Raw genomic sequence first — 27435 nt, forward strand, 5'->3', positions numbered from 1 at the left:
CAAAATATACGTAATCAAATTGAGAAACTGCACCAGAATTGGGTTCTATTTGTATTAAAAGCTTTTTCAGTATTAGGCAATGACATTTTAATTTTTCATGAAGGAAAACATTTGGTGAACTATGATGAGGTCACTGATTCTTTTAGAGAAAGAAAAGCACACCTTGCAAGCTGTAGCAAGATTAGAGAGAAAAAAATGCTGGGACCTAAGGACTGAAGAAATGTTTACTGTCTTGCTTGTCTCTTGCCCTTACTGCTTTCATGTTTCCTATATTTAATTTCTTATCACTCAAAAGAGAAAGTTACAAGCTAACAGCTTCTCAAAAGTTCTTATTCTCTCAGTCACAAATAATCCCACCAAGTATTAATTGAGTTTTTTTTTTTTTTTGTTTTTTTTTGGGGGGGGGGGGGGGGGGATGATGTCAAACCAGTTGACTGGGAGCAGGAGAGGCACCACGGGACACTCTAATTTTCACTGTCCTGAATATAGGGTTTATGGCTTCCATCACAAAATATACACATTTGAATTTGATGTCAAACCAGTTGACTGGGAGCAGGAGAGGCACCACGGGACACTCTAATTTTCACTGTCCTGAATATAGGGTTTATGGCTTCCATCACAAAATATACACATTTGAATTCCACAGAGCGAAATACAGTGCTGTATGATGAGGCATGGCACTGCACTTTGGCACACTTAAGACCGCATAACTTGTCTTACATTTCCATGAACATATATGTTTTATATTCAATCTCTTCAGAAAGATGTGTGCTACAAAATAAACAAATTTTTTAAAAATCAACTTTTTAAAAATTTTTGACGTTTTGTCTCAAATGCTTGGGAGGGGTGGGGGTGGGGGTGGGGGGTGCGGGGGAGGGGGGTGAACACCAATATCAAGTTTTTGCCTCGGTTCAGAAATATCATAGATCCAAGGCTATTTCACTCCCAGACTCTGCTACATCTGTTATCCATACTGTAGTAAAAATGTGTCTGCTAGAAATGTAAAACATGTATTCTCTTGTGACAATCTGCCACTCTGGTTGCATAATGGTTTTAGCATAGGACAACACTTATTTAATTTTTATTTATTTATTTATCCTTTATTATCCTTTCTCTGCTGGATCAAGAATTATTTTCATTTCATGCACTGACAGGTACTGTTTAACAAAAATATAATTTATTACAAAATTATTCTAGGGCTATTTCATATTAGATTAGATTTTGTAGTTTTTCTTTTGATACAATAATAGTATTGCAATTGTTTTGAAATGTAATGCACATAAATTCATTAACACTGTAATAACAGTTTTCTATTAGAAAATTTTTCAGACATTTTTTGAAAATATTTTTATTGTTTATTTCTCTCAAGACGGAAGGGAGTTTTTCAAGGGTTTTTGTCCAGTGTATAACCTTTTTTTGTGTAGGTTCAGGGAAGAGGTTCTGTTTTTTGTGTCATGGTTGTGTTGTGTGCTGTCATCTCTAGTATCAGCAGAGTATTTGAGTTTGGTCCAACAGAGGAGTTCGTGTAGGTATATACTGGGTAAAGTTAGTATTTTGAGAGCTTTAAATGCTGGTTTACATGAATCTTTCCATTTACGGTTGGCTATCATTCTTATGACTCTTTTTTGTAATTTAAATACTTTATTAATGTTTGTTTTCGAAGTATTTCCCCACAAAAGTGTGCTATAACTTAATATCATATGAATTAATGCATAATATATTGTTTTCATAATGCCTGTATCTTTCAGGTAGCTGAGTTTGTGCTGAGCTGAGTTTCCCCCTCATATACTATACATGCTTATCCTAGTTTACATTTTCATCGATAATTATGCCAAGGAATTTTGTATATTTGGTGTTCTCTGCTAAGCGCTCAACTATGCATATCTTCACTGTGAAAGTTTTGAAGTCTGAAGTTTACACAAAGTGTTTTAGTAACATAGTGTTTTAGTAATATCAATAAATCTTTGGATGGCACTATTTACTTCTACATTGGTTTCTGTTTCTAGCTTTTCTGTGTCTTTATCCTTAAACAGAAGAGTTGTGTCATCTGCACTAGTTTACTATATTACCGCCGGCCGGTGTGGCCACGCGGTTAAAGGCGCTACAGTCTGGAACCGCGCGACCGCTACGGTCGCAGGTTCGAATCCTGCCTCGGGCATGGATGTGTGTGATGTCCTTAGGTTAGTTAGGTTTAAGTAGTTCTAAGTTCTAGGGGACTGATGACCACAGATGTTAAGTCCCATAGTGCTCAGAGCCATTTTACTATATTACCATACCTAATCATATTTGGGATGTGATTTTTGTATAGAATGAAGAATGTTGGGCCAAGAATGGAGCCTTTTGGCACAGACAAGTGTAAAATTCTTGCTTTAGATCTTATTTTTTCACCAGTAGTTTTTGTAATTTCAGTATATTGGTTCCTATTTGTCAGGTACAATAGAATCCAGTCTCCTGCATTTCCTCTTATGCCATATACTCCTAATATTTCTACTAAAGTTTTCTGGTCTACACAGTTGAATGCCATTGTTAGATCCAGAAATACTCGTACACATTTATTTTTAGAGTCCAAGTTTGTTATGACATTTTCAATGAGATCTATTACTGCATCTATGATGCATTTATCTTTCTGGAAGCCAAACTGATTCTTGTTGATTGTTTCATATTTCATCAGAAAAGTGTTGCGTCTCTGTGCATAAGCTCATTCAAATATTTTTTATATTACTGGTAAAAGAGCTATAGGCCTATAATTTTCTGGATTGTATTCATTCCCATTTTTATGTCCTGGTTTTATCAGTGCTGTCTTTGAGCACTTTGGAAAAGTTCCTTCCAGGAATGATGAATTGATTAGTTGTGTAAGAGGTTTCCTAAGTTCCTGCACACAGTGTTTAATTTCTATACTTGATATTCTGTTAATTCCACATGACTTTGTTTGTTTTAGGTTTTTTTATTATCTTTAGTGTTTCTTCTTCTGTCACTGGGGAAAGTGCCATTGTTTTTCCATGGGTATTAATAAATGTTTTCCATGTGTTTTTTTTTGTTATTTGTTTTTTTCTTTTGGTTTTTGGCCTACTGTGGCAAAATTGTCATTGAAGAGATTTATGATTTTATTCTGTTCAGTTACAGTTTGTTTGCTGATCATGGACTGTATTTTGCTGTGTTCTTGTAAGTTAGAGGGTTTGTGATTTGTATTTATAATAAACTAACAAGCCTTGCTTTTATTATCAGCACTATTTATGTACCTTTTTGATTCTAGTTGTTTGGCTACTTCAAGTAATTTAGCATACATTCTTTTATATTTTCTGTAGTAGTCTTTAAAGTTTTCATCAGTGCTGGTTTTATGTATTCTGTGCATCATTTTTATCTTGTTCCTAGAGACCAAAATTCCTTTTGTTATCCATTTTTTGTTTTTATTTGTAGTTTCGGCTTTAGTTTTTACTACTGGGCATGTAATACTGAGATGGTAGGAAAGTATGTCAATAAAATAACTCACTTTATGATCCTCTGATGGAGAGTCATTCTCCATTATTTCCCATCCTTCTTTTTCAAGTTTTATCCTAAGGGCTGTTAAGTTTTGTTCATTTAATCTTCTTTTTTGCCATATTTATTGTGTCTTTTCATTTGTGGTGATATGATTTAGACATATTTTTATTGCATCATGGTCTGACAGGGCCATTTCTATAACCTCACTTTTGTACTGAAAGTATCTTAAATTTGTGAAGATGTGATCTATTTGAGTACAGGAGTTAGCAGTTATACATGTTGGAGTAGCTATTGCACTCTATAAGCCGTATGTGTTTAGGAGCTCCCTACTATCATTGGTGTCTTGCAATGTGTTTATGTTTAGGTCACCTAGTAATACAAGTGCACAGTTCTTGCTCAGGATGATATGTGGGAGCTCTCCTAAGTTTTCAATGAACATTTCTATGCACCCATTTGGCGGTCTGTAGATGTTTAAGATGTACAGTGAGGAACTACTTAAAACAATTTTTTGGCCTGTTACTTTGACTACATTTTCAATGGTTTTTTTTTTTTTTTTTTTTTTTTTTTTAACATAAATCAAGGCTGTTTATATGGTTTCTGTTTATATTGTTATGGGTTAGTATAGCAGCTTCACCACCCATATTATTCCTCCTGCATGAACTAGCTGTTACATTGTAATTTGCAACAGTAAGATTTACAATTTCATGCTCATTTAGACCATGTTCCGTCAGAGCTAGAATATCAGGAGTTTCCTCATTTAGCATTATTTCTAATTGGGTTACCTTATTTTTTATGTATTGTATATTCTGGTGCATTATTTTTATAATTGAATATCCCGATTATATGTTTGTTTTTGTCCTATATTCTTTTTTGTTATCACTGTTTTTTGTGGATATCAGATTTCCTGATTTTTCACCCCCACTATACAATGTTAGTTTCCCTTGTTTTTAATGATTTTACGTACATCTGCATACATTCTGCTGGGTGTTACCGAACATAATCTATTTAAATGTGTGCCATCCTTTCCCAGACAATTTTCACACAGGAATTTGTTTGGGTCTTTGAAGATAGCACCGATACAATCACATTGTTGTTTGATAGCACTGTTTATTTTGGATATGTATTTGTCACTCACTGACCTCCTTTTTGCGATTTCCTAAGTATGAGCCTGGATCCTTCATAAAGACTTCTTGCTCCACAAATCATGTTTCTTGTTTCATTCACTAATTCAACTTCACTACTCCTTTTAAGCAAGTTTGTCCCAACATGTATAAAAAAATCTTTGTAATTTCGTTTGTGTTTCATGTCCTGTTCTGTAGCCGCTTGTTTTGCAATATTTTTGAAATGTGTAACTTACTTTCTAAAGTCCGTACAAATCATACGTATCATGAGGCATACTATCATTAAAGTTAATATTTTGATTGTCTCATTTGCAGCATAAATTTGATGTTTATCTGATTCTCTATTAGTTTTCACAAACTTCTAGCTCAAGAATTGATGCAGTAGGTTACAGTGACAGTATCAAAAGCTGGAAGAAAGCTATCAGGGTTGCCACAAGTTTCTCCAAGTGAAATTCCCTGGTATTTCCCTGATTCCCAGACAAGTTTTAGCATTTTTCTCTAACAAATTTTGAGATCTCAAAAATATGTAAGGACTTCTGTATTTCTCCCCTGTGTGAGCAAAAACCTTAAGCACTAACATCACCATCTTTTGTAATGAAATATTTTTAGATGGAGAAAGCAAGCCAAATGGTATATTTGTTTCATTAAGACCACTGTTGTTATTTTATTTCAATAAAACAAAACACATTTGGTGACAAAAAATGCATTTCCTTGGAGTTGCAAGACAGATTTAAAATACCTTCATTGTTTTCAGAAATAACCACAGCAAAAAGTAGGCCTCTCGAAAAAAGTGCATAAGGCAGGCAAGAGTTGCGTAAACCAACACTATGGCTAACTGCCAATGAAATGTTGGTTCTACTATGTTCATTATTGTTGGTTATTACCCACTGTGTTATGTCTATTATTTTACAGGTATTGTGTGATTTTTCTTTTAAGAAATATGTGAGTATTTAGCACACAAATCGCCAGTGAGAGCCACAAATTTCTTCTTCTTATCGGCCATAGTTTCTAATATATAAACTACTTTTGAAGAGCCAAAATGTACTACAATAAATAAAATGTCTACAAAATGCCACAGTGTAAAATGTACTTGTGGTGACACAGTCGCAATTCCTGAAATCCATCGCCAAGGCTGTGGCTTGCCGAGGAGCACCGCAGTCCTGGGTCCATGGATAAACTATGAAAATCCTCCACATTAAGCCACACACAGACAGACCTGGCCTGAAGATAGATTGGTAAGACTAGATCTGACGGGCAGAGCCTGCGAATTAGTGGGAAACAATAGGCTTCAGAACGAGAGGCCCAATCCATTAGAGATACCCTCAGAAATTGCCTGCGTTTTTGGCCCATCACAGAAATCCACTCATGTGGCCAGCTATTCATGTGTCACAGACACCATGTTAATGAAGTGAGGCCATGGTGATCAATCCATGTGACAGAAAATTTGTGTGAATACCTTGAGAATCAATACTAATGAGAATAGGTAGCAACTCTCTGTAAAGATAATCGCTGAGCTGCAGACAGGCACATAGAAAAGACAATCACACTCTCAAAATTAAATTTTTGGCCATAGCCTTACTCAGAAAATGAGAGCACACACACATTCGCACAATCACTCAGACACAACTCATGCACGCTTGACTGCCATCTCCAACCGCTTTGTATACAGCCTCCGAGAATCAGATCCAAACAAACCACTCCTCACACCTCTCTGTCTCTTGTTGGCCAGCTACCCTAGCAGCAAGAAGTGGTGGCAGCATCGACTGCAAGCTGAGGGGAGTGATAGAAAGGGAAGAAGCAGTAGGAATAAGAGAGTAGGGAAGCAGCGCATGTACTCAGCTGCACCTAGCCAGCAACGATGTATGACATCTCAATAAATAAAACATTTCATCTACTGAGACAAAAACAAGGTTTTCCCAGATTTTTTTTTCCAAATTCCTCTGATATTTCCCAGGCACATTTGAAATTTGCTGATTTCCAGAACTTGTGGCAGCCCTGTGTATTACCCAGTACCAACAACAACAATAATAATAAATGTCATAGTAATTACACAAGGCAGTTCGAATTGGTTTGCCCATACCTTCTTTTCTTTACTTAATTGTGATTAATACTCATTACGTTTACCAAAATAGAAATGAACAAGACTCTCTTTCGCACTGTGTCTGATATTGCTTTATGTCTTTAAACTGGATTACATGAGTATGTCTCTGAAATGAGCCACAACTTACTTTATGAAATGGCACCTTTGCTCCATCAGCTGTTCCTTCAATTTCTCTCACATACTGAGGAAAGTTCTCACGAACTGAGGCCAGTGTTTCATCATAAATTTTCTTGCCTTCAGGAGTTTGGTAAATTGGGAGAAACACTTTATTCAGTTCATCTGATGTATCCAAATAACTGTGTATGAGTCCACTAAATGTACGACCCTGGTAAAAAAGAGGATATTCATTAATAAAATACCATATTTCATCAAAAAATAATTTATGACTATAACTTACTTCCTGTACCACATTCAATCACAAATTACAATAGCACATTATGTTAATAAACTAAAAATATTCGAAGAAACTGAAAAACGAAATGATTATCAGAAGGACTGACTCAGCATACAGGAAAGTTTAAACAACCTTCGGAGCAAGGGTGGTAACATTAAGAGTGCAATGGGAATTTGACTGTTATATGCAGAGGAGAGAGCAGATAGGTGGAAAGCGTACATTGAAGGCCTCTATGAGGGAGAAGATTTGTCTGATGTGATAGAAGGAGAAACAGGGTTCAATATAGAAGAGATAGGGGATTCAGTATTAGAATCAGAATTTAAGAGAGTTTGGAGGACTTAAGATCAAATAAGGTAGAAGGGATAGACAATATTCCATCAGAATTTCTAAAATCACTGGGGGAAGCAACAAAACGACTATTCATGTTGGTGTGTAGAATGTATGAGTCTGACAACGACCATCTGACTTTTGGAAAAATATCATCCACACAATTCCAAAGACTGCAAGAGCTGACAAGTGTGAGAATTATTCCACAGTCAGTTTAACAGCTCATGCATTGAAGTTGCTGACAAGAATAATATACAGAAGAATGGAAAAGAAAATTGAGGATGTGCTAGTTGACAATCAATTTGGCTTTAGAAAAGGTAAAAGCACCAGATAGGCAATTCTGATGTTTCAGTTTATAATGGAAGCAAGAATAAAGAAAAATCAAGACATGTCCATGGGATTTGTCAATCTGGACAAAAGCATTCAACAATGTAAAATAGTGCAAGATGTTCGAAATTCTGAGAGAAATCTGTAGGGGTAGATGGGTAATATATGATATGTACAAAAGCCAAGAGGGAATAATAAGAGTGGATGACCAAGAACAAAGTGCTTGGATTAAGAAGGGTGTATGGCAGGGATGTAGTCTTTCCCCCCTACTGTTCAATCTGTACATCGAAGAAGCAATGATGGAAACAGAAGAACAGTGGAATTAAAATTCAAGGTGAAAGGATATCAAAGGTATGATTCGCTGATGACATTGCTATCCTGAGTGAAAGTGAAGAAGAATTACATGATATACTGAATGAATAAATAATCTAATGAGTACAGAATACAGATTGAGAGTAAACTGAAGAAAGACAGAAGTAATGAGAAGTAGCAGAAATGAGAACAGCAAGAAACTTAACATCAGGATTGATAGTCATGAAGTAGATGAAGTAAAGGGATTCTGCTACCTTGGCAGCAAAATAACCAATGACATATGGAGCAAGGAGGACATCAAAAGCAGACTAGCACTGGCAAAAAGGGTATTCGTGGCTGAGAGAAGTCTACTAGTATCAAACATAGACCTTAATTTGAGGAAGAAATTTCTGAGAATGTACGTCCGGAGCACAGCAGCATTGTATGGTAGTGAAACATGGACTGTGGGAAAAGTAGAACAGAAGAGAATCAAAGCATTGGAGATATGATACTACAGGCAAATGTCAAAAATTAGGTGGACTGATAAAGTAAGGAGAGAGGAGGTACTGCGCAGAATCGGAGAGGAAAGGAATATGAGTAAAACACGGACAAGGAGAAGGGACATGATGATAGGATATCTGTTAAGACACCAGGAAATTACTTCCATGGAACTAGGCTTAGAGCAGTGGACACTATATCTGTGTTGCAGGAGTTCTCCAAATATGTTTACAAATTTGTCAGAACTGTTACAAACAAATAGCCTTCCACTGAGTTGACCAAAAATAGATTTCCTGAACAATTTTCTTCTGTTACACCAACAAATGCAAAACAAATCACGGACCAATACTCTTCTATTAATTTATTCATTCACTTTTTACCACAAATCCCATCAAGAAGTAAAATCAGGGATGAGGAACGAGTAAAGTTATACTTTAAGAAAAGGGAACAACTTTTACTAACATAATAGTAGGCTGCATTATATTATATATAAATAATCATTAAACTGTTTGTTAAAAATTCCTGCTTGTCTCAGCTAAACTAGTAAATTAATAGAAAAGTTACTAAAACAAATGGTTCCTCAGTTATACTGAAATTCTGGTAATTAATCTCTTATTGGTCTTTAATACTTACACAAATACATTGTTATTTTTAAATGAAACAATTAGATATATCTGTAAACCACAGGCTTGCTCACAAAACACTACCACTTGTCATGTACCTGGTACACTTTTCCACCCTGAAATTTAGATAAATTGTAGGAATGACTGGTGAGGTATTTTTTTTATTTTCTTTGAGCTGGTTGCAATTCTCTGCTGTTTGCTTTGTGTTACATGGGAGCCTGTTGAAGATGTTTGGTCAAATTACATTTCCCTACTCTGAACCCTGGGGATGGAGCCAAAGTCTGCATGAAATTTTTGTGTGTATCTTGTATTGTGATTATGTAAATCACACTAAATCTTGTACAGCTGAGAATTTCAAAATCCTTAAAGAGATTTCTACAAGGTGCATGGTTATCTAATTTATACAATATTCAGATGATGTGACTTACCGAACAAAAGTGCTGGCAGGTCGATAGACACACAAACAAACACAAACATACACACGAAATTCAAGCTTTCGCAACAAACTGTTGCCTCATCAGGAAAGAGGGAAGGAGGGGGAAAGATGAAAGAATGGGGGTTTTAAGGGAGAGGGTAAGGAGTCATTCCAATCCCGGGAGCGGAAAGACTTACCTTAGGGGGAAAAAAGGACAGGTATACACTCGCACACACACACACACATATCCATCCGCACATACACAGACACAAGCAGACATTATTGCTTTGTGTTAGACGGGAGCCTGTTGAAGATGTTTGGTCAAATTACATTTCCCTACTCTGAACCCTGGGGATGGAGCCAAAGTCTGCATGAAATTTTTGTGTGTATCTTGTATTGTGATTATGTAAATCACACTCCCACGTGGAATGTTTCCCTCTATTATATTTATACAATATTCAGTTACTTGATTTAGAAGGATAAATACTTTCTTTTGTTTTACTGTTCTGTCCCAGAAGATAATGCCATTACAAATGATAGGGGTGGAAAATTTTCAAAAGATGCTTACAGCCTTGCCATTATAGAAACACTATCAGAGGTATTTTGAGTGTAAAATATACTAAACTGACCTTCTTGATCAATTTATCTAATTGATGCAGTCATCTTTGAAAGGACCTTACTCCAAAATCTTAAGTTTCAGGAACCAAGGACAACATTCTGCGAGTGAGTGTATGGAGTGCAACAGGATGGGCTTTCCGATGTATAAAGAATAGAATGAAATGAGTATTTTGGCATTACTGCAGTTGCGAAGTTTTTCAATCTCTTTGAAAAAAATAAGTCCAAAATATTGGAATAGGGTCCTTTTCTTGAGGAAGTAATTCATTTGCAAGGTCAAGTTACTTCTTTAATAGTGTTTTAAGATGTTCCTTTTTTAAGTAATAGTTTTTTTCAGCATTGCAACTCTAATCAAAGCGCATACAAAACAGTTTCAAAATCGTCATCATCAACAGCACTGTTATGCACAGGTCATTTCATCAAACCACCATAGAAAGTGTTATATTCATGCAGAATATAATCAAGCAAGTGTTGTATGTCTTGCATTTTGTTCCCGTTAATAGCCACTGGTCCTGTGAAAGTCTTTTCAAAAATAAAAACAGAAGGCACTTGTGGAAATGAAGGATTCTTGGTACTTTCACTTGTTTATGACCAATATTTGTCACTATTTCACATCTCACAATACTGTTCAGAAATAATAACAGTTGAGCCACAGAAATTTAGCGCATAGTGAATCACTTATTTGATAGATGAAATGCAAATATGATCACTATTGAAAGGGCATTATTTCAGGAGTGAAGTCCTTTCAAAATGTCTAGGTATATAGAATCTGGTACTGTTCTTAACTTATTTTGTTGAAATTTGGAATAATGCCCTTAAAAAAAGGACTGTATCAGTTGTTGACTCTACTTTCACTTGTCCTCCAACTGAGTGATGAGATTAACACAAAGCTTTTTTAAGTGTGCAGCCATTATTCGTACTTATGGTGCCAACAGGTCATATTTGCTTGTTCAGAACTGTATAAATTGAGCTTTTATTAGATTCAGATTTTTTTTGGAACCAAATGTAGGCCTGTTGAGTTATCAACTTGTGTATGTTAGAATAAGGCAGAGTTTAGATCCTTCATTATTATGTTTGTATCATCAGCAGTTTTGCATCCACCCCTTAAAGTCATTGGTAGATTATTTACACTACTCAATAAGACTTAAACATGAGGCAGATGAAGTAACACAACACATTAACTACTTGGTGGAAATGAATGAAAATGCAGGAGCATGTTGCTAAAAGTCTTCCAGTCATACACAGAAAACTGGATGTCACATGCCACGAGGTCAGCACCAGATGACCGTTACACTGTGCAACAGGTAAGAAGGGACCCAAGTCAAATATCGAACACAATTGCAATCACATTTACTAGGAATGAAAGGCACACAGTCTTGCTCTCCACAGTGGCATGGCAACTGCATGGGGATGATCTCTTTGTCCGAAGAATAGTATGTTGTGTTCAAAGAGGTTTCGGGATACGATATTTCAATGGAACGGTGAGCCATCGAAGACTGATGAAGACCTATGCTGATAGTATTGCTGTGCATACATCAGAGTCACAGTGACATAAGGACCATAATGCTTGTTGGCAGTGTCCTCATTCATGGAACTGCAAAGATCAGCTGTCTTCAGCACTGCCTCTCGCCACAGTAATCAGAGTATGTTGTGTTCTGTAGATGTCTGTACACTTGAAGTAAGTGTATGCAAGAGCATAGGGAATGGATCAACAAGGAGTAAGGTTGCGTGCTCTTCTCAGATGTGAGCAGATTCAGTTTGAGTGGTGATTCTAGTCATACCCTCATATGGAGAGGTGGGAGTATGTAATGCACCCAGGAAAATGATCAAACATGATCATTTTGGTGGTCCATATGTTATGGTGTGAGCAGACATAATCTATGACATTGGTACACCCACCAGTCAACTACATTGTGTCTCTGTACTCCTTAGCCATGAGTATTTTTTCAGAGTTGAACTCAGCCCTGGCTTCATTTTCATGGATGACAATGCATGAGCACATCAAACAGCATACGTGGAGTGCCTTTTGGAATCAGGGGATATTCGATGAATGGACTGGCCTGCCTGTTCCCCTGACTTAAATGCATTCAAGCATGTGTGGGATGTGTTTGGGACATGCACTGCAGCATGTCCACATGCAGCAATGACCATCCAGCAGTTGTCAGTCATGCTGGTGGAGGAATGACAGAACGCTACAACAGAAGAACTCATCACCAACCTTTGGCCTATTGTAATGACCAGGGGACCATAATAAATCACAGTGATTTAAGTGTAGTTCTTGTCTTTAAATACAATTGTAATTTCTGTTGATCTGTGTATTTCTTTCAATTATCTCCGGTACTATATTGCAGCAGTTCTTTCTATGTATGGTCCAAGTTTCATTGAGCTATGCTGCTTGGCAGTGACACATCATCTGATATGCACATCATATTTTGCACATTAGTGTTCATAGGTTACAAACAGAAACACAGCCAGAACTGAACCTCCACGTGTTTCAAGGGCTCATTCAGAGTTTTATTTTATTTCTGTAGTATAGACTGCCCCTGAATGGGTCAGGTGTGCAGCACACATCAGAGGTGTTACCCAGATAACTGACCATTTGTGGGGTGCACACAAGGGCTTTTTAGACTAGGCTGTAGGAAACCCAGAAGCATCAGTGTAAGATGAAGAGAAATGCCTCCCAAAGGTAAGAATAGTGGTTAATTGCCGAAGCATTTTCAACACAGTGCCTGAGTTCAAAATGCTCCTGAAAAGCAGTGAAGCCCACGTCATGCCAGGTACAGCAAGCTGGCTGAAGCCTGAGATTGATAGTAGTGAAATTTTTGGGGAAATTTAATAGTATACCAAAAGGATACGATAATGGGAAATGGAGGTGGCTTATCAGGAATAGGCAAAAAATAGTAATTGGATCCTTCTATCAGCCACCTGACTTATATCCTGATGTAACCGAGAACTTAAGAGAAATCCTCAGTTCACTTGTATGTAAGTACCCCAATCATATTGTAATCATCGGTGTAGACTTTAATCATTGAACAATCAATTGGGAAAATTACAGGTTTGTTAGTGGTGTGCATGATAAGACATCCTGTGAAACATTAGTAAATGTTTTCTCTGAAAAATACCTAGAGCACTTAGTTCAAAACCCACCAATGATAGAAATATATTGGATCTAATGGCAACAAACAGACGTGGCCTCTTTGAGGATGTCCACATCGAAACAGGAATTGGTGATCAGGATGCAGTTGTGGCAACTATGATTACCTAAGTAAAAAAGGCAACTAAAACAAGCAGAACAATATCATAAACTAGTTAAAAAAATCAGTAATGTCATATCAATGAGGAACTTGAAACTTTTAGCACAGAGCAGGAGCATGTAGAGGAACTATGGCTCAAGTTTAAAACAATAGTTAACCATGCACTGTATAGAGACATATCCAGTGAACAGTTCATAATGGGAGGGATTCTCCATGGGATACAGTCACCATAGAGAAATTCCCAAATAAACAGATTACTGCATAATAGGTGTAAAACAAAGCATAGGACAATAGGTAGGGAGAAGCTGAATGAAATGCATTTAGCTGTCAAGAGAGTAAAGCATGAATGCTTCAGTGACTACTGCAGCAGAATATTGTTAAACAATCTTTCAAGTCAGCCCCTAGCAAATGAGACAGGAACTGAAATTGGGGGTAGGAAGGCAAAAGATGAAATGATTAACTCTGTTTTCAAATGTTCCTTTACAAAGGAAAATTCAGGAGAATCGACCCAATTTAATCCCCATACTACTTAAAAGATGAGTGAAATAAGAGTTAGTTTCAGTGGTGCTGAGAAACAGCTGAAACCATTAAAATTGAACAAAGCTCCATGGCCCAATGGAATCCTTATCAGATTCTATACTGAATTTATGGCTGATTTAGCCACCTCTTCTAACTATAATCTATTGTACATCCCTCAAACAAAAAAACCATACCCAGAAATTGGAAGAAAGCACAGGTAACATAAGTTTACAAGGGTAGTAGTAGTGATCCACGAAACTACCGTTCAATACCTTTGACATCGATTTGTTGTACAATCTCAGAACATTTTCTCAGCTCAAACATAATGAGGTATTTCGAACAGAATGACCAACATCGATTCCAAAACATCACTCATGTGAAACCAGCTAGCACTTTTCTCATCTACATCTACATGGATACTCTGCAAATCACATTTAAGTGCCTGGCAGAGGGTTCATCGAACCACCTTCACAAGTCTCTATTATTCCAATCTCATCTTTCCATACAAGCTCTTTTTTCCCTTATTTTATCGTGGTGATCATTTCTCCCTATGTAGGTGAATTTTGTGAGAAGATTCCTTCGCAACACAAAAGACTTTCTTTTAATGATTTCCAGCCCAAATCCTGCATCATTTCTGTGACACTCTCTCCCATATTTCGCGATAATACAAACTGTGCTGCCTTTCTTTGAACTTTTTCAATGTACTCCGTCAGTCCTGTCTGGTAAGGATCCCCCACCACACAGCAGTATTCTAAAAGAGGACGGACAAGCTTAGTGTAGGCAGTCTCCTTAGTAGGTCTGTTCCATTTTCTAAGTGTCCTGCCAATAAAACGCAGCCTCTGGTTAGCCTTCCCCACAACATTTTCTATGTGTTCTTTCCAATTTAAGTTGTTCGTAATTGTAATACCTAGGTATTTAGTTGAGTTTACAGCTTTTAGATTAGACTGATTTATAATGTAACTGAAGATAAACTTCCTTTTAGCTCTCCTGTGGATGACCTCACACTTTTCGTTATTTAGGGTCGACTGCCACTTTTTGCACCATTCAGATATTTTTTCTAAATCATTTTGCAGTTTGTTTTGATCTTCTGATGACTTTATTAGTCAATAAACAACAGCATCATCTGCAAACAACTGAAGACGGCTGCTCAGATTGTCTCCCAAATCGTTTATATAGATAAGGAACAGCAAAGCGCCTATAACACTACCTTGGGGAACGCCTGGAATCACTTCTGTTTTACTCAATGACTTTCCGTCAATTACTACATCACATGACATACTAAATGCTTTGGATCAAGGCAGTCAGACAGATGCAGTATTTCATGAAGTTCAGAAAGTGTTTGACTCAGTACCACATGTATGCTTATTGTCAAACGTTCAGTCATATGTGGTATCGAGTGAAATTTATGACTGTCTTTAGGACTTTTTGGTAGGGACAACACAGCATGTCATCTTGGATGGGGAGTCACCATCAGATGTAGAAGTAACTACAAGTGTGTCCCCAGTGAAGCGTCTTGGGACCACTGCTGTTTGTGCTGTATATTCATGACCTTGCACATAATATTAATAGTACTCTCAGACTTTCTCCAGTACTACAAGCTGCATAAACATTCAGTCAGATCTCAATAAGATTTCAAAGTGGTGCAAAGATTGGCAACTTGCTTTAATGTCCAGAAATGTAAAACTGTGCATTTACAACATAAAAAAAATGTAGTGCCCTATGACTATAACATCAATGAGTGACAGTTGTAATCGGCTACCTCATACAAATACCTGTAGCACTTTGTAGGGATGTGGATCGGAATGATTACATGAGCTCAGTCGTGAGTAAAGCAGGTGGTAGCCATCAGCTTACTGGTAGAATACTAGGGAAGTGCAATCAGTCAACAAAGGAGATGGCTTACAAATCACTCTTGTGACCCATTCTAGAATACTACTTAAGTGTGTGGGATCTTTACCAAATAGGACTAACAGGGGATATTTAACATATACAGAGAAGGGCAGCACGAATGGTCACAGGTTTGTTTGACCCATGGGAGAACATTACAGTGATGCTGAAGAAACTGAACTAGCAGGCTCTCGCAAAAGTCTGCTAACAATGTTTCAAGGGCCACCTTTAAATGATGACCCTAGGAATACGTTATAATCCCCTGTGTATTGCTCACACAGGGATTGTGAGAACAAGATCAGAATAATTATAGCATGGACAGAGGTATTCAAATGGTCATTCTTCCTGTGCTTGATACATAAATGGAATGGGAAGGAACCCCATTAACTGGTAAAATGTTTGTGGACATAGATGTAGATGTAGATGTAGACGTAGACAGTCTGTCACTGTGTCCCTCTGACTACTGTTATAAAAATGAGACAGCATGCAAGAGGGATGCCAGCAATACCATCTTATTATAGGAATAGAGTTTTATAATCCCCATGCTCAAAGGTTGTGGGAAACACACAGAATATACAATAATTCTTGTTTACCTCTGCCATGATTTCATTAGAGATATCTTGTATGCTGTTCTTTGTGAACCCTTAAGAAAAGCAAATTGAGAGGTGGATATCAAAGTTAGTTACTAGTATATAATTTAGCAGTAGAGGAGATGCCTCATTGAACAGTAGATATATTGAGTCGTTGATAGGCAGTTTTCAGACAAACACACACACACACACACACACAAGCACACACCCTTGTACCTACACTGTGACAGCTGAACACACAATGCTAAGATCAGGAGGACTAGTGGGGAGGGTTTACATTGGGTATGGCGGATACAGAGAGAAAGAGGTGGGAAACAGGAGGACGGGTTGCTGGTAGCTCAGGGGACGGCAGCCCAGTGTGTGGGATAAGAATGCGGAAGAGGGGTGGGGGACAGCAAGTGTACATGATAGGAATGCAACTCACAGACTCCAGAGTTCGTGAGTTGTGTGGTGCACAATGACAATGATGTGAAGGCATGGATTGGGAGGGAGTGACAGGACAGAGGAGGGAGAGTCTGTTGGGTAGAGGGTGTGGGTGCAGTAGGTCAGAGGAGACTGAGGCCAGGAATATTACAAAAGAGAAGGATGCATTCCTGTGTAGTTGTATAGTTGTATTCAGTATAGTTGTGCTGGGGGGGGGGGGGGAGGGGAGGATCCACTTGGCACGAGTTTTGAAGCAACTACTGTACCAGAGCATGTTGTGCTCAGTGGTATGTTCCACCACTGGGTGGTGAATTCTGTTGGTGGTGACCATTTACAATGGCTTACAGTCAGTTGGTGGTTATGACATAAAATACTATGCAGTAATTGCAACAAGACTTTATATGACATGGCTGCTTTCACAGGTGGCCCTGTCTCTGTTGAGATAGGATAAGGCTGTGAGAGAGCCAGAGTACGACGTGCTGGATGAGTGAATTAGGCAGTTATTGCATCCAAGTATTCCTCAGGGATACAAACCCTGTGGGATCTCGTATACCTAGATCCAAGCTGCTGTCAGCCTCACCCCTTTGACTTGGCAGCAGTTCAGGGGTTTTGTGCAGCTGTTGTGATGGGTGATTTCATTGGGGAAATTGTAGCGGCGTGGGAATTGGGGAAGCAAACGAGACTCTTCCATTCTTTTGCAGGGTTTGCTCAAGAGATAGGATTATAGCTGAACAGAATGAGAAAATTAGAGCCCTTCAGGCTGATTTGGACAGAGTGAGGGAGGAACTGAAGAGGTTAAGGGGGGAGGAGGGTAAACAGCGGTGGGAAGTGGTAGCTGGGAACAGGGGCCACAGAAAGAGAACAGCGTCTGACAGTCCCCCAATTGGCACAACGAATAGATTTGCCTTGCTACCACAGTTAAGTAAGGAAGAGGCTCCAGTAGAAGTAGATGTAGTTAAGATGCAACAGAATCTTACTAGGAAACCAACTGTTTCAAAAAAAAAGTAGAAAGTAAGAGGAAAGTTCTGTTGGTAGGTAGCAGCCATGGAAGAGGTGTGGGCCAGATTTTGCAGGAAAAATTAGGTGACAGGTACCAGGTCAGAAACTTTTTCAAGCCAAGTGCATGTCTTAGCCAGGTGGCAGAGGATATAGGTTCCTTGCGCAAGGGTTTCTCAAAGAAGGATCATGTGATGATAGTGGGTGGAGTGGGAAACAGTTTTGATAGGGATCAGGGCTACAGTATTGAGTGTGACATGGTGAAAATAGCCTCTGCAATGACCCATACCAATTTTGGGCTGGTGCCTGCTTTCACGTGGCATGATCAGCCCCAGTTGAACCGCTCTGTCAGGAGGGTAAATATGGGGTTGGATCAGTTGCGTAGAGCGGCCACTCTGTCAGACATTGGATTGGTTCCTGTCGAGTCTATTGATAGGGGGGATTTCACTAGGCATGGCCTACAGCTAAATAGGAAAGGAAAGGGTAAACTGGCAGGGTTGTTAGAGAAATACATAAGGGAGGACACTAGTACTAATGATGTACCTCTTTTTTAGACTAATATCAGTGTCCAATGAGAAGTTCAGGCAGGCAGGTGCTAAAGAGGTCCAAAACTCACAAGATTCTCACAACAGGAAAGTAAATAATAATGTTACCATATTTAACCAAAATATTGGTGGATTAAAGAAAAAAGTAGATTCTCACAAAAGTAAAGTAAAAAATAATGTTACCATTTTTCACCAAAATATTCCAGGACTGAAGAATAAAATAGATGAGCTCCTGGTTTGTTTAGATGACATTGAATCTGATAATGTAATAGATATACTATGCCTGTCTGAGCATCACATTGTGTCTGATATGGAAAAGATAAATATCAATGGTTATAAACCAGCTGCACATATGCGTAGAGAGAATAAGGTGAGAGGAGGAGTTGCCATATATGTTAAAAGTTATCACTGTGTAAGAAGCTTACATACAAAAAAGTTTTGTCTAGAGCAACATACAGAAGCATGTGCCTGTCAACTTAAACTGAAGGAGAGCTCTTTTATAATTGCAACGGTATATAGGTCCCCTTCAGGAAACTTTCATTTATTCCTGGAAAACTTGGGTGACTTGTTGTGCTATCTGTCAGATAGGGAAAAGCAAATTATTATTTGTGGGGACTTCAATGTTGATTCACTGAAAGAGGGTAATAGGAAGAAAGACCTGGAAGTCTTGCTCGGTTCTTTCAATTTGACATCTGTCATTAATTTTCCTACTTGGGTAGTAAAGGACAGCAGCACATTGATAGATAACACTTTTATAGACCATGATAAGTTTAAAAACATAAATTCTTGTCCTGTTGAGAATGGCCTTTCTGATCACGGTGCTCAGCTAGTTACAGTATATGACATAGGTCCATTCAGTAATTCAAAACTACCCTCCAAAGTTGTGCATTCAATTAATGTAATGACTCAACAATTAGAAATTTCAGAGAAAATCTTCAGCAGTTAGACTGGGATGAGGTGTACAAGGAACCTGATGCTAATTTAAAATATAACTTATTTCACGATACACTTGTAAGAGAATTTGAAAACTGTTTCCCCAAGAAAGTAGTTAAATCTAATCATAAGAAACCATGCAAAAAACCTTGGCTTACTAAAGGAATAAAAATATCCTGTAACCACAAAAGGGAACTGTATCTAACAACAAGAAAGAGTAATGACCCAGAAACAGTCAAATATTATAAAAACTACTGTGTTACATGAAGAAAGGTTATTAAAAAGTCCAGAAGCATGTACATCATGTCTGAGATTAATACTACGGATAACAAAATCAAAACAATTTGGAATATTATTACAAGGGAGACAGGGCAACCAAGAGTACAGGATGATGGCATTACCGTCAAAGCGAATGGAAACTTGACAAACAACAAGCTGGAAGTCAAAAACATTTTGAATAACCACTTTTTTAAATGTTGTAGAGAAAATGGGATCTAAATGTTCATTAGAAGAAGCAAGGCAGTTAATGGAAGAGGCCTTATCCATGCCATTTGATACAATTGAAATCCCACCTACCTCTTCTTCTGAAATTAGGAAGATAATAAACTCTCTCAAGAATAAAAGCTCACATGGAATTGATGGCATTTCCAGCAGGATAATAAAAGATTGTTCCCAAGAGATAAGTGGGATTCTTAGCCACATATGTAATAGCTCTCTGAAGCAGGGAATTTTCCCAGATAGACTGAAGTATGCCATTGTTAAACCACTACATAAAAAAGGGGACACATCTGATGTCAACAACTACCACCCAGTCTCTCTTCTGACTGCCTTATCCAAAATTCTTGAATAAGTAATGTATTGTAGAGTACCTTCACACCTTTGTAAAAATAAAGTTTTAACAAAATGTCAGTTTGATTTCCAGAAAGGTTTTTCAACGGAAAATGCTAAATATACTTTCACTGATGAAATATTAAATGCTCTGAGTAACCGGAAGTCACCCGTTGGGATTTTTTGTGATCTCTAAAAGGCTTCTGATTGTGTAAATAATGGAATACTTCTAGATAAGCTCAAGTGCTGTGGTATGAATGGGAAAGCACTCAAATGGTTTAAATCATACCTAACTGCAAGAGTGCAGAAAGTTGAAATAAGCAGTTCACATAATATGCAAAAAACTGGTGATTTCTCAAACTGGGGAACAATCAAGAATGGGGTGTTGCAAGGTTCGGTCTTGGGTCCTCTGCTGTTCTTAATATATATTAATGACTTGCCATTCTATATTTATGAAGATGCAAAGCTGGTGCTTTTTGCTGATGATACAAGTATAGCTATCACACCCAACAGACGAGAATTAACTGGTGAAATTGTAAATGATGTTTTTCAGAAAATCATTAAGTGGTTCTCTGCAAATGGGCTCTCATTAAACTTTGACAAAACACAGTACATAAGTTCCACACAGTAAATGGAATGACACCATTTATAAATATAGACTTCGATCAGAAATCGGTAGCTAAGGTAGAATATTCAAAATTTCTAGGTGTATGCATTGATGAGGGGTTGAACTGCAAAAAACACACTGAAGACCTGCTGAAATGTTTGAGTTCAGCTACTTATGCTATTAGGGTCATTGCAAATTTTGGCAATATACATCTGAGTAAATTAGCTTACCACACCTATTTTCATTCTCTGCTTTTGTATAGCATCATATTCTGGGGTAACTCATCATTGAGTGAAAGAGTGTTCATTGCAGAAAAGTATGTAATCAGAATAATTGCTGGAACTCATTCAAGATTATCCTGTAGACACTTATTTAAAGAGCTAGAGATCTTCACTGTAGCCTCACTGTATCTCTATTCACTTATGAAATTTGTTATTAACAATCTGAACGAATTCAAAAGTAATTGCAGTGTACATGGCTACAACACTAGGAGAAAGGATGATCTTCACTACTCAAGGTCAAATCTAACTTTGGCTCAGAAGGGGGTAAATTATGCTGCCCCAAAAGTCTTTCGTCACTTTCCTAATAGCATCAAAAGTCTGACAGATACCCATATAGCATTTAAAAGGAAATTAAAAGAATTTCTTAATGGCAACTCCTTCTACTCATTAGATGAATTTTTGGATATAGTAAGTGGGTAATTTAAAATAAAAATTAAATTAAATTAAACTAAAAATATTAAATGTTAAGTGTCATGTAAAATTTTGTGTAATGTAATATCTTGTATAGACACCTTTTATTAACCTGACACGTTCCACATCATTATGAAGTGTCGTATTCATGATCTATGGAACAAGTACTAATCTAATCTAGTTCCTCTGGTGGTGCATTACAGATACTAACTGCAGAACTTCTGATCTGCTGTTGATCATGTCTGCTGTCAGGGATATTAAATCCCCCTCCTCTTCCGAAATCAACATGAAGGGATGGAGTGGCGTCACATATACGAACGTCGGCTCAGGCTGACCCTGTCAGGAGGCCTGGTTAAGGACTCCAGGAACAGTGGGGACAGCAGTGTGCTCAAAGCAGCAGTAGGGACCTCTGGTGCCACCAGGGTAAGGGAAGATTAGTATAGATGGAACAGATCCATTTCCGTAGATGCCCAAACTGTGATCCTGACTCCCAAACTGTGATTGCTCACCCATCCACTGGTGGCAGTGGCACAAGGACAGAGGTCATACCAAGACGCATGACATATTGAGAGACTGCTGGTAGCGGCTCTGATGTCCGGTCTAAGGATCAGGGGCAGAATAGGAGGGCAGGGGTGGTGACTGCGAGGGCAGCTGTGGTTGGAGCTAGATGCAATGATGGGTCTGTTGGATGCGCCCAACCATGATGTCAATCATCTGACAGTCCTTGTGTCCTACAACAACCCCTTTTGTCCACCCCGGATGCTTGCAAAACGTGCATGCCCAGACACAGGTGCCCCACACACGGGTAGGCCTGTATGCAGGATGGGTACAATTACAGGATGATGGAGGTCCAACAGGACTTGATTCCAGTGGAATGTATGATTTTGTCTGGAGTGACCCCATTAATGGGGCTGAACCTATATGTAACTAGGGAGCTGTGCATGGTATCCTCAGTTGATGATACCTGTGAGGCCTTCTGCACCTGGGTTCTGAATGTGCACACCATCTGCTCAGACTTAACATTGGAGGGGGAGAGTGAAAGGGGTTGGTGGTCTGATAGTCAATGCTATTATGGAGACAGAAGGCCAGGAATCAAGTAGATGTAAACTGGAGGCCATCTACCAATGTGACACGAAGAAAGAGCTGCAAGATGTGGGACCAGAGGAGGGCAGGGGGGACACCCCGAATGTTGGAGTCCTTCATCCTTCACAGCCAATGCTAAGATGCTGTGTGTGGTGTTGAGCTGATATTGCATTCTTTGACCACCCTTTCTGGACTGCCAACAAAACTTTCCTCAGGGTTAGGTTACGGGACAATGCTGAGGCAACCTCACGGGTCGTCAACAGGAATTCATCCAGCATTCTTTGTAGGTACTGATCAAGGGCAAAACAAACAGTTTTCTGGGAATTGATTCCTCATCAGGGCCAAGAGAGAGGCAGAACAGGGCATCTGCATTGGCTTGTTGGGCAAAAGTACGAAAATGGATTCATGTTGCTACCCACTGAAGAACAATGCACAGCACTGCAAACACTGCACCACCTTGTCTGGGAGCTAGTGTGGTTCCCGAACAATCAAGGGTTTGTGGTCAGTCAAAAGTTGGAATTTGCTGCCATACAAACACACATGATACTTCTTGACCCCATAAATGATCACTGAAGCCACCTTCTCTATTTGGAAATAGTTGAGCTGTACAGCATTTAACATTTTGGAGATAAAGGCAACTGGGTGCTCAGAGATACCTGATATCTTTTGAGGAAAAAGGTGTTGCAATGACCTACTGGGATCAATCACAGGCCTGGTGTATATGGTGTCAGTGTCACCTTGAGACTGTCTTTAAGGCACTGAAAAGCCTGTTGGCTGACACACGAATTTGATGTCCTCCTTGTACAGTTGATTGAGAGGATGTGCAATCTGCACCACTTGGGGGGATAAACTTGGCATGGTGCATGATTTTACCCCAAAACAACAACTGTTTAAGGTTAGTAGTGGCCAGCATTTTTATGATCATGTCGATGTGGCCACTCACAGGCATGATACCTTTGTGACACAGAATGTTCCCTGGTATTTAATGCTGGATGCAAAGAAACTGCACTATTCTGACTGGCAAAATAACCTGCAGATGTTTTAAAAAGGGATTCAAGGTTATTGTGATGTCCAACATGCAACAAACCCAGAACAGTACTATTGTTCAAATAATTAGCATAGTGCAGAATACCTTGAATCAATTGCTCTAAATATTTTTGCACGGTGGTGGGTACACTCTCAACCCAAAATGGTAACTTGTTGTACCTGTGTATATCAAATGACTTATTCAAAACTAGAAATGATATGAAGCATCAACAAGCAGCAGTTGGAGATATGCATCCTTTAAATCTATCACTGAATAATAGTGGCCCCCAGCCAGTTTAGACAACAAAACCTTTGGGTGAAGCAGTAGATAAAGATCAGTGTTTGACTGGGAATTAATAGTGCAATCAAAATCACCACAGATATGTAACAACCCATTTGGTTTTTTAATTGCCACCATAGGTGTTGCCCAATGGCTGGTGGAAACCGGAAAAATAACGTTTTACTACCGAACCTTTGTGAGTTCTGCCTGTGAGCTCTGCCTCCCAAACTGAAAATGAAAGTGGACAAGCTCAGTAAAATTACATTAGAAGAGTTCCTGAACTACAGTGTTTAACATCTCTTGTATTGTAAATTGCAAATGTATGCCCAAATTTGTATTTGTAATACTGAATATTTTTATTGTAAACATATATTTTGCAATATTTATTTCTCTGTAACACTTATTATTTTGTAATCTTTATCTCTCTCTAAAATGTATTTTAGTAGTGGGACCTAAGTTACTGTTTACTGTTTTTTGTTTTGTAATCTCTATCTATTTCTAATTTTTTTTTTTTTTTTTTTTTTTTTTTAGTGGGACCTAAGTTACTGTTTACTGTTTTTGTTTTGTTTTATGTATTACCACAAATTCTGGCCAAAAGCTTGTAAAATAGACACGTTCCATATCCTGTGATACTGTCACAACATGGATCACCGGAACAAGAGATAAATAAATAAATAAATAAATGTCCAACTACTTTATCAACAAGATTATTTATGTTCTGTTTGCAACTTTTCCTGAACTGATAAGAATACTGCCCAATATTATCAGCCAGTCTCCATGTTTTCCCAGATATTTGTAACACTAAATGATAATTTTGAAAAACACATTTTCTTTCTGACAGTCAGTATTTTACTGACAGGCAAAAAAATTACTTCATTAGTTTTGACACAGTAAATAAATCATAGTATTTGCACACCATTATAAGGCCTTTCTAATTTCCCATAACCTATTTAAAGAATTCAATTATTTTACTTATGCAAACTGTTCAAGAAGTGTCAGTTTTAAGAAGCACACAGACTATCAGACAATAATTGGTTTGTACACTACATGATAACAATTTGTCTCAGTGGCAAACAAACATTCTTAAATGAAAAATGTTGAGGCCGGTGTGCCACAAGGCTCAGTTCTTAGACCATTCTCTTTCAAAAATATCAAAATGTTTGCCACATCATATTCTGAATCTTCAATGTTGTACCCTACTGTATCCATTAATTGTAGAAACAATTCGTGACTACAAATATTGTAGACACACTGACTCATTCCATACCCTAATAAGTCTACTGTGATCAACTGAAATAAAAATAAAAACAGATAAAATAAAACAATCCTTATTCTGTTACCTGTTGTGCAGATGGCACAATTCTGTTATCAGAAGTGCACACCTGGAGCAAACACTGTCAAACTTATATGCAAGTGTTTACAGGCCAGTGGGATACATTGATTAAAATTTTATACTCAGGGAAATTTTATTTTCTATACAGAAAAAAGCTCTGTTCCTACATACTAAGAACAGTGTGAGTATATGATGGCTTCTGAGTGTGTCTAACTGGAATTTTTCCAGTGGAGATCACAACACAACATGCTCAGGGGATGTACAAGTGAAGCTTATGGCCACCTTTCAGATTATGAGAAAGAACAAATCATCGGCATGAGGGTCATGGGTGCATCATATTGACAGATCACACAGACAGTTGGATGTAATACAATGACTGCAGATTGAGTGGTGATGGGATTATGCACAGCAACAGCGTGGCAAGAAGTACACCATAAGAAGATCATAGATTGTTTGAGTGCCTCTTACAAATAACAGGATGACACCTGACTTAAGTCTAGGCAGAGATTACAGGCTGTCATCGCAAACTGTCAGAAACCTATTACAGAAACCAGGGAGGAGGTCTCATGTTGCCATGTCTTGTTTACCACTAATACCATACTACACACAATGAGGTTTACATGGTGTGTAGTCAGAGCGAACTGACCTGTAGAGGGGCTTTCTGGCATGTTCAGTAATGAGTCTCACCTCTGTTTATGGTGGTCAGATTGACTTCAACATGTCTGTAGGTGATCTGGTAAAAGGGTACAAGAAAAAATTATTCTCGAGGGCCGTACTTCTCCAACTCCTGGAATTATGGTGCGAGGAGCTGTTGAGGACTGATTTGGTAACTTTTGATGGAAGGCTGAGTGATCACTCGTATGTGGCTGAATGGTAAACACTTTTGTCATAATCTTCATGACAACAATACAGATGGCATATTCCAGCACAATAATGAAAGACCTCACACTGCAGTTCACACCACAAATGCCTTGAGGAATGTGTGGACCCTTAAATGGCCCTCCTGGTGCTCTGATTGTCGCTGACAGAGTGTGTCTGGGATACAGTGGGAAAATGCATACTTTCATGCCAGCATCAAGTATGCAATCTTCATGAACATGACATGTGTTTCAAGCATGTCAAGTGCTTCATCAAGGAGACATTTGGAGGCTGTTTGCTTTGATATCACAATGTATACAAGTTTGTATTCATGTCCATGAGTATTACAACGCATACTGATGGTGATGGACTTCAATGCAAATAGAATAAAAGTTTGATAAATATCAAACTGGTGCATCATGGTGGAACACTTTCCATTCCTGCCAATGTGTACTTTCATGTTTCATGCCATGATTAGTCTGCTAAGCCATCAAAGGCATCTACAAACCTGAACTGCAATGCAATAATTGAAAAACAGGAGAAAAATGAAAACTTGGATTGAGTATCAGTCGATGTACTTACTACTGGTCACAAAACATTACAAGAATTTATGTATGCTTTAATGAATTAGTTATGCCTCCAATAACTTTTTTCATCCTAAATATTTACTATTTTTATGACTATTGAGAGACATAGAAAGTTGAGATTTTATGTTAGAGATGTAATTACTGCTGAAATTAAAGTTGATATGTTTTGGGCTCCAGAATGAATCTTTCACTCTGCACTGGAGTGTGATTAGATTTTAAATTTCCTACCAGATTAAAACTCTGTGCCTCACAGGCTCTTGAATATAGAACCTCGCCTTTCACAGGCATTGCTGTTACTGACTGCACTATGCAGGCATGACACATAACCACCCTCATAGCTTCGCTTCTGCCAGGACATCTCTACCATTTCTGAACTTCACAGAAGCTCTACTGCATACTTTGATCAACTGCATTTCTAAGAAAGGATACTGCAAGGAAATGGCTTATAACAGGGTATGCACTGTTTTGAAAACTACTGACAGAGCTTCTGTGAGTTGAGTAAATAGGAGAGAGATCCTTGCAGAAATGAAGCGTGAGAGATAGTCATGAGTTGTTCATGGGTAGATCACTCAGTAAGAGCATTAGCCACAAAAGGAAAAGTTTCATGTTCAAATTCACGTTTTAAACAACCAGTAAGTTTAAAATTTTGGACATCCCAATCTCGTGTTTCTTATATACTGCTGATATGGTGACACTGTCATCACATCAGCAATATTTTGAAAATATGAAAAAAAGTTGCATGAGTAACATTCAGGGGTGGCCCTCAAGATAACTGTTGATCTTTCTTCAGAAACCTTAAGCC

General features: G+C 38.2%; 1 protein-coding gene across 6 annotated transcripts in view; it reads right to left on the reverse strand.

Moving 5' to 3' along the window:
- The window catches only part of LOC126253597 (uncharacterized), a 323092-nt gene that overhangs the window by 92935 nt on the left and 202722 nt on the right, over window positions 1–27435 (reverse strand). For all 6 annotated transcript variants that reach the window (XM_049955071.1, XM_049955060.1, XM_049955043.1 and 3 more), the window contains exon 4: window positions 6830–7027. In XM_049955071.1, the coding sequence (XP_049811028.1) occupies window positions 6830–7027 (198 nt within the window). The remainder of the gene's footprint in view (window positions 1–6829; window positions 7028–27435) is intronic.

This window comes from Schistocerca nitens, chromosome 1, assembly GCF_023898315.1.
Source record: "Schistocerca nitens isolate TAMUIC-IGC-003100 chromosome 1, iqSchNite1.1, whole genome shotgun sequence".
NCBI lineage: Eukaryota > Metazoa > Arthropoda > Insecta > Orthoptera > Acrididae > Schistocerca > Schistocerca nitens.